Below are 12,681 nucleotides of genomic sequence, written 5' to 3' on the forward strand. Positions count from 1 at the left end.
CCTAGATTGACAGGTGGGTGTTCTTTTTTCCTTGATAATCAGACCCTACATTTCCAGCTTTTTTTGACTTTTGTTTTTTTGCCCCTTTTTTTATTACAATATGTAGTTCTGGGGTAATAAAAGTGTATCTCATATAATGGTTGGCTTGGAGTTGGATAGGTGATGGATTGCGTGCTTTTCTTCTTTTCTCTTTTTTTTCCTTTTTTACTATGGGTGACTTGCTCATTTGTTAAGACATGTATTATTGTTATTTTTGATTATATGGCAATGATCCTTCTATATATATTATTGATTTTCTTTTCTTTGTTGTAGTTTTGTAGAAAATTATAAATAAAATATTAAAAAAAGACTACTGAATGAATCTCTTGTATGATAAGATAAACACGACCTCACAACTTACCTCATCATGGACTTACGCCTCTTTGTCTACCTGCTCTACACTTTCTCTGTAACTATAACATTATATTCTGCATCCTGCATTGCTTTTCCTTTCTACAATCTTAATGCATTGATGTTGCAAAAGAATCTATATGGATAGCATGCATAGTTTTTCACCTCAGTACATGTTACAATAATAAACCACTTACCAAATTATGATCATGGCTGACCTTTGCCTGGACACCGGTTTCATATCCTCCTCCCATATTTCTTGATTCCTCCAGTATTTATAAATCGATTAACCCCCATTTTGCATACAATCAATGACTGAGGTATCACAGCCTCTCGGGTAGTGAATTTCACATATTCTCCACCTGTGAGTGGACTAACCACTCTCACTTCAGTCCTAAATGGTCTGCCACTTACTCTGTAACTTTAATCCTCAGTTCTAGACATGTCAAGCAGAGTAAACATTTTACATTGGATACACCTTAGTATATTTTCACCAAGGCTTGATTTAATCGATGTAAATAGCAATATTCACAAGAGGCAGGAAGAACTCAGTAGGTCAGGCTTATTGAATTACATCCTTCACATACATGATTAAAAATCTTTATGTTACGTCTCCATCTAAATGTGCAATCATAGTAATTTATAATAATTTGTAATAAAAAGAAGTCAATGTAACATAGAAATACACTCAAATCAGTGTGACGTGATCAGACTGATGGCCTGGTGGAAGAAGCTGTCCTGGAGCCTGTTAGTCCTGGCTTTTATGCTGTGATACTGTTTACCGGATGGTAGCAGCTGGAATAGATTATGGTTGGGGTGGCTCAGGTCCCCAATGATCCTTTTTTCACACTTATCTTTGTAAATATCGATGCTATTGAAAGGAATAAAGAGCCAACATTTTGGATCGAGTCCCTTCATCAAGTCGTGATAAAGGGTCTCAGCCCAAAATGTGATCTGCCTGACCATCTGAGTTCCTCCAGCATTTTGTATGTGTTACTCTGCAACTCCAGCATTTGTAGAACCTCTTGTGTTTCTAAATAGCAACTCCTCAATTTTATATGCTCCAAGTAGTTTTCCCATCTCTGTGTGGGTCCTCATTTAAAGCTTTCTCAAAATCTTTATTACACCCTCTACTTTTCTCTCGTCTACTTTAATAAGGTATGTTTAAAAAGTTCCAATGGATTATTTAAATATGACTTCCTTTTTGTAATCGTTTTCGCTCTTCAACGTGAAACACAAAGTTTTATCCCCTAATGGTTTTTCAATTTGTTGAGTGTTTCCCGCATTTTCTGTTTCAGTTGTAAAACTTAATCTTTAATTTACATACAACTTTCACTAGTTTGTTTTCAGATTCTGTTTTTCCTTGATCAATTTGTCATCCCTTGCTGAATTCCAAAAGGTAACAAATGAAAGGGAAATCCAATAATGACAGTAAAATAGCCAGAACCAAACAAAAATAAAACATAAAACCGTAATCATTGACGATTCTCTCTCAGACTTTAACGTGCTTGGATGTTAACATTGTGATTGGATTACTCTGTAATCCAGCAAGCTAAAGTGTTCATATTTTAATCAACTTGCCTTTCTAACCAATCAGTTTCGAAGTAGTTACTGTTTTCTACTGTGATTTATTAACAGGATACAGTTGCCTCATTTCTTCCCCCGCACCTTCGGTGAGGTGGATGAACCAGACGGACAGCATGGGGCTCAGTAGGCGGACAAAGGAAATATCACCAGATCCAACCCACCACTGACTGCTGAACTACGTCAGCAGCCTCACCTTCGTCGCGTCATTATCCCCTCCTCCAATCATCTCGCCACCTTCGATTTTAGTCGCATCACCGGCCTCTCCTCCAATCAGGGCAGTCGAGCGTCCTCCACCAACTGCCGATCTCCTGACGTTTCCGTTGAACGGCGCAGGCGCGCGATTTTGGCTGCCACGGGAAATAGCGGGATTTGATAAGTGTGAGCGCGGCGACGGAGTGGTTACGGAAACTAGGTTAACTGGTGAGTGTTGACCGATCAGTAGCCGGTCTGTTTCCCCGTGGATGCATGAGTTTCTCACCGGTGGTGCCTGAAGTAAGCAGGTCATGGTTCTGTTCAGAGTTTTCAATTTACAAGCCCCCTGTCATTGCCGCGGAGACTAAGCAATCACTCGTTATGTAGGCCACCATCATGTCAGTGGTTGCTCCTGGTTACTTAGGCTGCGGGTCGTCCGCTGGGCACCTGTTCTTAGGGGAATGGGATTTTGTTTGCAGGTGTTAACCTAGAGGTAAATGCAGTGATATCGATTGAAACCCAGCTACACGAACTATTTGCCATTTTATTCTCCTCGTCCAGCTGTTTTAGCTGGACGAGAAGAATAAAATGGCAATTGTTACTCTTATCTGCACGATTAAATTAACAACTCAACCACGCTAGGCTTCGAAATTATAAAGGCAGTGTTAGGAGGCAGTCGGCAATGATTAGAGTATTTTCGTATTGCTATATCATTTTGCATTTAACTAAGTTTAACATTTGTTGTCCCATCTTTACATACTTTTGAGATGGCTTTGCCCGAGCAGTTGAAGAGTTTTTGAGTGTTCTAATAAAGCCCAACACAAGTCGAAAGGTAAATTATAGTCTTTCACAGGATTGTCACAGGAGGCAAAGTTTACAATTTCCTAGATTTCATTTGTAAACCTAATGGAATTTTATAGTGATCAAGTGGCTTTGTTTTAACGGATACCAGTTAGTTTCATTCACTAAATTACCACTAGAATGGTGGAATACTTGTTTTGTTAAAAAAACTTGCATATTTCAGTGTACTACGTGGCATCATTAGTGTGCTTGATTATAACATCTTCTGTTTAAATATAAAATGCCTGCCATCATAGGCTATTGTTTGTAACTGCATTAACCTAAAGGTTAATTATTGATTTAGACATTTGTTTTTTCAATAACATTGATTTAATGTGAATCCCTATATCTATACTAGCTGAAGCTTGTACTAAACAACGTAGGGAGATTATCTGGTTACAGAACTTTTATAGCTGACCTCTTGTCAGATAATCCATGATGGCATCCAGTAGGGGTCACTGTATGATTGGCTGATTTTATATTTATCCACCAAGGGCCATTGTGACTAACATAGAATCCCAGAGAACATTTTTATGTTTTAAAACTGATTTTTTCCCCATTATAATTTGCTCTGAAGGAGGAGATTGGAACAGTCAACCTATCAAGGCATTCAGAACCTTGTATGTTACAGAAAGGATATTCCATTCCTCTTAATTGGAATTTGGGCTACTTGATCTTTCCTCTCCAGCTTTTTCATGTCAGGTTCAGACTATTTACATAACATTCATTGTGATGTGTGGAGTTGGAGCACTGTTTTGAACCATGCATAATGTACCTAACCTTCTTTCCCCCATTTCCCAAAAGCTGAAAGCAAATGCATTAGGAACGTAAATGTGTTGAGGAATATCTTCTCTCGCAATCCAGGATCAGGGTTGAAAAATAGCTATCAAAGATAAAAGAGAGGATCATGGTACAGGCACTTCAGCTGGCAATCTGCTGATCTGCTAACCTACTGTTAAGATCAGTCTAACCCTCCCTCCCACGAGGCCCCCATTTTTCTTTCTTTCATGGGGTAATTTTCAGTATAAGACAAACATGACTACTTTGTTTTTTTGCTTTTTGGAGTAAATTTGCTGCTTCAAAGAAAGGCATAAGATCGTAGTGTATTTGCTGTATCGGACTTGATAGAATTGTAGTTGATGCTTGATTGTATGCGATAAATTTGTGGTAGAACTGTATTTGTGATATTTTTTGTTTGCTATGGTGGTGGGTTTTAAAATGAATTTGTTTGAATTGCAGAATTTTTACTTGGGAAACTGGTAGGATATGCTTAGCTTGATTACGAGCATTCTGCACAGAACAAGGGCGGAAGGCTTGTTGGAGGATCAGGTTCAGTTATCAAATTCTTAAATTTACTGCTTTGCAGTGCTGGGAGTGTATTGTTCCTAGGACTCTCAGTAAGCAGGTGTTTCAGTAGTTCTTTGCTGAAGGAGAATGATGTGAATGTAAATTTTGCATACACTTGCAGTAACTCAAATTTGATCTTGTGTACTGGGTTGACTTAACAGGCCTTCCTTTGACTATCTGGATTTATGGCATGTTTGCATTTTCTGTGACTGTACATCCCAAAGATGTGCCAACAGTAAACTTTGCCTTTGCATGGATAAGTGGCAAAATTAACAAAAGGAAGTTACTTAGCATGTTAGAAAGAATAAGCAAAGGGTACTGATGCAAATGTACTTTTGCAAACCCATCTGAACATTATGGGGCAAATATCATAATTGTAACTTGTAAGAGCAAGGAGAACAAATTTGACTGTTAAATTTGAAAGAGCAATGGATTGTGGTATTTTATATTCATGGACGGCACTTTAGATACGGACCCAAATACTGTTGTTTTTCAGGGGAAAATAGAAATGTGATGGAGAGTGTTAAAATTAATGCTTCAAGTGTTACATTGCATTGTTTTTGTAGCCACTCCAATATTCTGTGGTTTCCAGTGCCTTTGTCTGAGCCCAGGTGTCATTGAAAATACTGGGGATACTTGCCAGGTCGTGCAACATCTGCAGAGGAAAACAAAATTATTTTCCATACTTAGAACTTGTGTTGGGCTTTTAGAACACTAGAGTCTAAAGATTTGATATCAGAGTAGGATGGAGTACATTCGGCCCTCCTTATCCGCAAGGGATTGGTTCCGGGACCCCTCGTGGATACCAAAAAACATGGATGCTCAAGTCCTTTATTTAATCTCTTTCAGTGCGCTGGACTTTAGGACCCAGCGGAACCCCTGACCTTATTTAACCTTTCTCGGAGTGGTGGTCTTTAGGACTCGGCAGAGCTCTGAATCCGCAGTGTTTCTGTTCACGAAAATAATCACGATTGAAAATAAAGTGGAAATAATAAAGCGATTGGAAAGAGGTGAAACACCATCGGTCATTGGAAAAGCGTTAGGCTACAGTCGGACAACGATTGGAACAATTTTAAAGGATAAAGTGAGAAAGGCCCTGCCCCGATGATAGCTACAATGCAGTGGTTTGATTATTGAATATGTACGTTTCTTAAGTGTTTTATATACGTAGAAAGGTAAAATATATACTATTTTCTAAGACAAATGTTTGACTAACTGACGCTAAATAATACTGGATGTAGCTGTTCCGACTTACTTAGTAAGAGAATTTCTGATTTTTTTCGATCCCGATCCACGATAACTTACGCACATCCTCCCACATACTTTAAGTCATCTCTACATTACTTATAATACCTAGTATAGTGTAAATGCTATGTAAATAGTTGTTATACTGCATTGTGTAGGGAATAACGGCAAGAAAAAAGGTCTGTACATGCTCAAACAATGAGTGCTGGAAGAGCACTTCTGGCTTTTCTCGGTTCGCGGTTGGCTGAATTCGTGCATGCGGAACTCGCGGATAAGGAGGGCCGACTATTATAGTGATGGGGTGATGTTTTAGGTCAGTCTTGCAATCTGAGTAGAGATGCTTGGAAAAGTGGTCATCCAATGTGTATATGTTTTTACCAGTGTAGCTGGGACTGCATTATCAGCATTAAATATATGCTAAATTAGAAGTAATAAAGAAGTGATTCACTCTTGCACTGTGTTTGGTTCGTAGGTTGTGGGAAGCAATGAGGTAAAAAGTTTGGTACGCGAAGGGACAGGAATCCGCTATTGATTCATTGCTGGGGAATTGTTATCAGGCAGTTCTTTGCAATAACGTTTTAATTTAATTTATCACTTGAAAGTTTCATTCACTGCATTGAAAGGTGGAGAGTCAACAAGTTATTATATTAGGAGGTGGGTGTGGAGATGAAATTCTACTGAGCACCTATTCTTTTCCCACTGCAAGGTTGGCCATTGAACATGTAAGTTTCATCTTCTCAACACACAAGCATGGTTTGTTTTTGACTTGCTGCATCTTCAGTGGGAATAAATAATAACATTCTAGTTTTTTTCTAACCATCCAGGGCAACCTGTGTAGTTCACACTTTTTGTTTGCATTATTAAGGGCTGTCTTGGAAGTCCACTTTAACTAGTGGAGAAATATGCAAGTTCTACTTTTATTCAAAGAAGACTGCATTAATGGGATGTGACCACTTTAACAGGATGTGTCCATTCCTAATTCCACTTAGGAATCAACCATGTTATTTTGGAATTCCAAATAGTGGGAATAGTCAATGAGTTTTTATGACATCTGATAGTTTCACGATGATTGTTACACAAATGGTGTATGTACTCTTCTGTGGATCAATTGTTAAAGCCTCTGTACTCTGGTTTAGTGACTTAATCACAGCTACAATTTTTTTTTGGCAAAAACAAACTGATTCCTAGTATACCACCTGCTGCTTTATTCTGCTGGATCTTAACAGGTACAGCCTTCTGCAAGACTCAGTTTCAGTGTGTAAAATAATTTCCTATATCACCCAAGGAGATGAGTAAGATTAATAACACCAGGTGCAAAGTATCTTTGAGCTAGAGGTAGGCTTGTGCATAAAATAAACACCAACCCAACCCGAGTCTGTAAAAAGAAACAATCTTTTTGCAGTGAGGTGACTAGTACTGCAGATAAAATCTTGTAATTGCTGTTGATTTGTTTGAAGATGCAACACCACATTCAACTGAAATTTGACTTTCTGAAAGTTGTTTTTACTAGATAAATCATACTGACCGGAGTAAAACAATGAGCTAGGCCAGTATTAGCAAAGCTGAAATTGAGGCCATTCAGTGTTCTATGAAAATTTATAACCGACCTGAGCCCAACCTGCAATTGGGTATGATTTGGTTTGTATCATGCAATTTGGAGCAGAGCCTGATTAAAAGGCAAAGCTAATAATGCATGGAGTTTATGAGAAGCTGGAAGTTTGCATTGTCTGCCTGACAATTTATAACTTGACATGGCCATAAAAGACATGGTGTTCTCAGATCTGTTGCAAAAAAAACCAGTAGTGAAATCCTTCACTATTGTTTAGACTGAATAAACTTTCTTTTATGTTTAATTTGTTCCTTCTGTCTGTTAGCTTTTTTGTGTTACTTTAGGCTGTGCATAATTGATTAGGAGATTTTTTTTAATGTATCAACAAGATATTTTCTCAACACATTAGTTTTGCCAATTACATGTGTGTGATTTTGCGGGAATTACTTAAAAGCATGCAAAGTGATGGGAGAGATATACAAGTCTAACACTTGTGCAAATGAATAATGAATATATTGTAAATTCTCTATTTGCGGTGCTGCCTTCTGGAGGGAAGAAATAACATGCTTGAAGATGAAAAGCATCTGGAAAAATTTCCTTCTGATCCTCTCAGGCAATCAAAGCCAATGCAGGCGTTTTCTCTATCTTTGCATGTGCACATTTAATCCACTTAGGTGTTATGTAATGATGAACTTTGCTCCAGTTCTTTTTTGAGTTGGGACTGTTGGAAGGCTATGTAGTCTGCCTGGTTCCTGGGTCTGGGACATCTCGCCTAGCCTACAAGAGGAATTTAGAGGGGGAGAGAAAAGGTCCATTTGGGGACCAGCAAAATTGGAAGAACAAGGAAAGAGGTTCTGCTGAGGAAATTTGAGCAGCTGTGGACTAAAATAAAACACAGAACCAAAAAGGTAATCTCTGGATTGTTACGTGATCCACATGTAAAGTGGCATAGTGTTAACAAGATCGGGGAGCTAAATGCGCGGCTTAAAGTTTGGTGTGGGAGAAGTGGATGTGAATTTTTTTGGGACATTGGTACCAATATTGGGGAAGAAGGGATTTGTTCCAGTGGGACAGGTTCCACCTGAATCATGTGGGGACTAGGATACTGGCAAATCGCATAACTAGTGCTTTGAACTAAATAGTTATGGAATGAGTTCAACAGGTTGGAAAATTAAGGATAAATTAAAAGGGAAGGAGAGTGCAGCAGAGGTTACAGAAGTTTCTGGAATGACAAAAGACAAAGTTTAAAAAGGAATAAGAATTTAACTTCCAGTAATATGGAGACAAAATTGAAAAGATGTGGATTACCTCATATTTTATATTTGAATGCATACCTACTATATCATAAGATATAAGGTAGTAAGAAAGAGTGTACTGGCATTGGAGAGGATGAGTCAGAGGATGTCTGGGAATGAAAGGGTTAATAGGAGCTTTTTATGGCTTTGGGCCTGTACTTGCTGGAGTTTAGAAAAATGAGGGAGAAATCTCACTGAAATCTTTCAAATATTGAGATGCCTAGATAGACATGGAGAGAATGTTTCCAATAATGGGGGGATCTAGGTAGAAGGACGTCCCTATAGAACAAAGATGAGGAGGATGTTGAATCTGTAGAATTCATTGCCAGTACAGCCATGGAGGCCAAGTAGTTGGGTATATTTTAAGCAATGATTAATAGGTTCTTGGTTGGTAAGAGGCATCAAAGATTATGGGAAGAAGGCAGTAGAGTCAGCCATGATCAAATGGTGGAGCAGATTTGATGGGCCAAATGGCCTAATTCTGCTGCTATGCCTTCCAGTCCTAGTAAACTTCTGTTCCAAAGCTTAAGTCTCTCAGACAAGTTTAGTTTTCCATGACTAATGCAATCGAAACTACACAAGGGAGCTTGCAAAAGCCCTATATAATTGCAGCCAACTCCCTTGCTATTTTACCTTCCTAAAATTGTTTGAACCTGCATTTTAATGTTCATTGATTTGTGTGTGACCCAACCCATTTCAACACTACCTACATTTACCATTTTTATAATGATTCAGCTTTCTAATTCAGTTGACTAATAATTGAAATTGTATAAAACAATTGTAGATTAGCTTCATATTTATTTGTTAATAATTTATTTTGTTTTGAGTGTATTTAGTTATACTGATACCTACGAAACCTTGTAGAGAAAACATGTAATGTTTACAAAATTGCAAGAAAGCACAACAACAAGAGTACCAACATTGATTCCCGCAGTACACCACTTGTCAGGACTCCATTTAGAATATGACTGCTCCCCCACAGCCTTCTGTCTTCTATGCTCATGCCAATTTTAAATCCATTCTATCAAATCACCATGGGTACCATGTTTCTTGGTCTGTCTGCGTCCTCACAGCCTACCCTTCATGGAACTTGGGCATCTATGAAATGTAGAATCTGATGTTCAAATTGTGCTGTTGTTCATTAACAGTTAAAACTATTGCAGCTGACTTTTTTAACCTCCCAACTCAAACATTGCAAGGCTTTTCTAGCTCAGTGGTCCTCAACCACCGGGCCGCAAAGCATGTGCTACCGGGCTGTGAGGATACGAGATAATTTGGCGATATGAAATGAAATGAGTCAGCTGCACCTTTCCTAATTCCCTGTCACGCATTCTTGAACTTGAAATAACCTACCGAATCAAACCAAATAACACACAAAACCTGAAATAACACTTAACATATAGTAAAAGCAGGAATGATATGATAAGTACACAGCCTATATAAAGTAGAAATAATGTATGTACAGTGTAGTTTCACTTAACAGAATCGGGAAGATTAAGGCAAAACTGATTTGTAGAGAAGAAAAATTGGCACATACACGCATGCGCACATCATGTATGCACACATCACTCATGCACACACAGGTGCCCATGCAATACTTCATGGTCATGGTAGTCTTTCTCGGGGTAACCACAAGTGTCCTGTATTTGACTGCTACTTTTGTCCCTAATTTGGGAGTGAGAAAGTTGACAACCCTACTTGAACGCCTCCCCTCCCCCCCCATTGGTTGGTCCGCAAGAATATTGTCAATATTAAACCGGTCCACAGTGCAAAAAAGATTGGGGACCCCTGTTCTAGCTGGCCTTGTCAATTTTTCAAAATAAATTGAGTATGTCTTAACCAGTACAGAGCCCTACTCAACCATTCGCAGTGGTTAATCTACACTTGTGATGTATATTTAATAGAGTATTCTCCTTGTGTTTGTGTTTCTTTCAGCCATTGACATTTTTGGATCCTTTTAGAACTTATGACCTCATTCATTTAAATATCCCATTTGTGACAAGTTTCTGGCCAGCCAGGTCCTTTTGTTTTGAGATTCTATCCATAATCTTTCTCTTTTATAACTTTTAACTGTTTCCTTAACCAATTCTTGTTTTTAATGTTTTGTTTACCACATTGCATACCACATTAAAGATGTTAAAATTTGAAGTTATTAGCATGTAAAAGACAGTAAAATCTGTATTAAGAAGTTTTAAAACAATTGTTTTGTGTTTTTATATCTTACCTTTTTTTAATCTTTAGGCTTGAGAAAATTGGACTACTAGCCTCTATCCTAGAAGCACATTGGATTTCTCCAAGCAAAATGAAATTGAAGAAGGGTGTTAATCCCATCTTATCATTATTTTTGCAATTTATGATCATGGCATGCAATGTCATATTTATTTTGCCTTTACGGCTCTTTGGATGTTCACAACGAAGGTCCAGAATAAGAGCAAAATCAATTACCAATCATCCTGCTGGCCCATATAGATGCGTGGAAAGCCTGGATAATCTAATAGCAAACCTGTATGCTGGCGCTGACACTCTGGATAACATTTTTCAGTTTGCTACTGATCGTTTTAAACATAGGAATTGTTTAGGAACACGTGAAATTCTTAGTGAGGAAGATGAAATTCAGCCAAGTGGAAAGATCTTCAAAAAGGTAATTGTTACAGTTTTTTACACTTGAATGTATGTTTTACAATCTTGTTATTGTCATCCCAGTGGTTTTTTTTTCTCTTTAAAGTCATTTGCACATTTATGTCTCAATCCATTTTGATCAGTTATGGTATTCTATCAAAACCAGCTCAATGGGAAGAAGTTGGGTAAGAAATGTTTTGAAGTGTTCGATATGGACGGCTAACAAACTAACTTTTCACATTTACTTGGATGCAGTGAAAATAAGTATCCAGATCCCTTGTCATTTTTGATTTTGATTTCTGCTCACTGCAGATTAATTGCTTTTTTCCTCAGAATTTAAGGCTATTTGATTTTTGTTCTGCCTATCCTTCCCTTTCAAGTTATGGAAAAGAAATAATAGAACTTTCCTTCAGCATATCATCTCAGTTATTTTTGATGTATTCATTTGTTTACTGGCGTAAAAATGTAGCCATGTTATGGTAAGTGTGGACGTGTATTGGCGAAGGTGCTGGGAATGCCTGGTCATGGCAAGTGGAGTCCACGTCAAAGCTGAGATGTGACATCCCCAAGAGTGAGGAACAACCCGATGTTTGGACAATCTTTGCACCAGGTCAGATTGAAAAGGTCAAGGTGTTGGGACTGGAGGCGAGTGGCAGGCTGGTTCTACTTGCTGCTCCACATTTGCTGTGCTCTGTGCTGGACTGCAGTGATGCCTGGCTTCACGTCTGTTGGTCTCACAATGAACTGTGGCTGTTGCCTGTGCCAGCTGGAGTGAAGCCTGGCTTCATGTCTTTTTTAAAACTCCAGTACTGGAGCTATTTACTTGCTTTTGTTGTTTGTAAGATTTATTTTTATTTATTCTCTCTGCTCATTGGGTGTTTGGCGATCTTTTTTTTTGGTGGATTCTGTTGAGGTTTCTTTGTTTTGTGGCTGCCTGTAAAGAAATGAATCTCAAGGTTGTATGGTATATACATGCTTTGATAGTAAATGTACTTTGAACTTAAACTAAATCAGATTTTGGTAACTCATCAGTCCTGGATGATGAGCCCCAACATAATTGGTATTGTAGAGCACTGGATAAATTTTTGAATTATTGCCCCAACTCTGGAGAAAAATAAGATCACTTAAACCACTTCATTTGGTTTGTGGGACCTTGAAGTATTCTGGAGTTTCTGCACTGTGCCTGACAGTTCTTCATTAGATAATTAGACCATTTATTACCACATTGAGCCATTCTGTGTACTAAGCATAACAAATATAAAATTGATGCAAGTATCTGGACTGAAAGGGATGGCTTCTACTTCTGTCTAGGATATTGCTCTTCGAATCTGTCTTGTGCGCTTGTACCTGATCAAAGGATTTCAGATTGCATTGTAACCTACTTTAAACCTTCATGTCCCCTTTGTGTACTTGTGGAGATGTTTTATCTTTCCACTTGGTCTTGACCTGTTTTTATACTTTATCCTTCATTACCCACTGCTTCTTGAAAATCACTCAATAACCCCACACATCCCCTTTGTACATCTCTTCTCACTAACTCTGAAGAGGTCATTCAGGCATTGTAGCAATCACCTCTTATTCTGTTGCTTTCTGGTGCCTACCTTCTAATAAATTAAA

The 12,681-nt window shown here is 38.2% G+C and overlaps 1 protein-coding gene across 2 annotated transcripts in view; it reads left to right on the forward strand.

Moving 5' to 3' along the window:
- Positions 1 to 2,296: 2,296 nt before the first annotated feature.
- LOC140725466 (fatty acid CoA ligase Acsl3-like) overlaps positions 2,297 to 12,681 on the forward strand; it is a 76,450-nt gene continuing 66,065 nt past the window's right edge. For both annotated transcript variants that reach the window (XM_073040955.1, XM_073040957.1), the window contains exons 1-2: positions 2,297 to 2,397; positions 10,687 to 11,086. In XM_073040955.1, the coding sequence (XP_072897056.1) occupies positions 10,748 to 11,086 (339 nt within the window). In that variant the 5' untranslated portion in view covers positions 2,297 to 2,397; positions 10,687 to 10,747. The remainder of the gene's footprint in view (positions 2,398 to 10,686; positions 11,087 to 12,681) is intronic.

Source organism: Hemitrygon akajei, chromosome 3 (assembly GCF_048418815.1).
Source record: "Hemitrygon akajei chromosome 3, sHemAka1.3, whole genome shotgun sequence".
NCBI classification, from domain to species: domain Eukaryota; kingdom Metazoa; phylum Chordata; class Chondrichthyes; order Myliobatiformes; family Dasyatidae; genus Hemitrygon; species Hemitrygon akajei.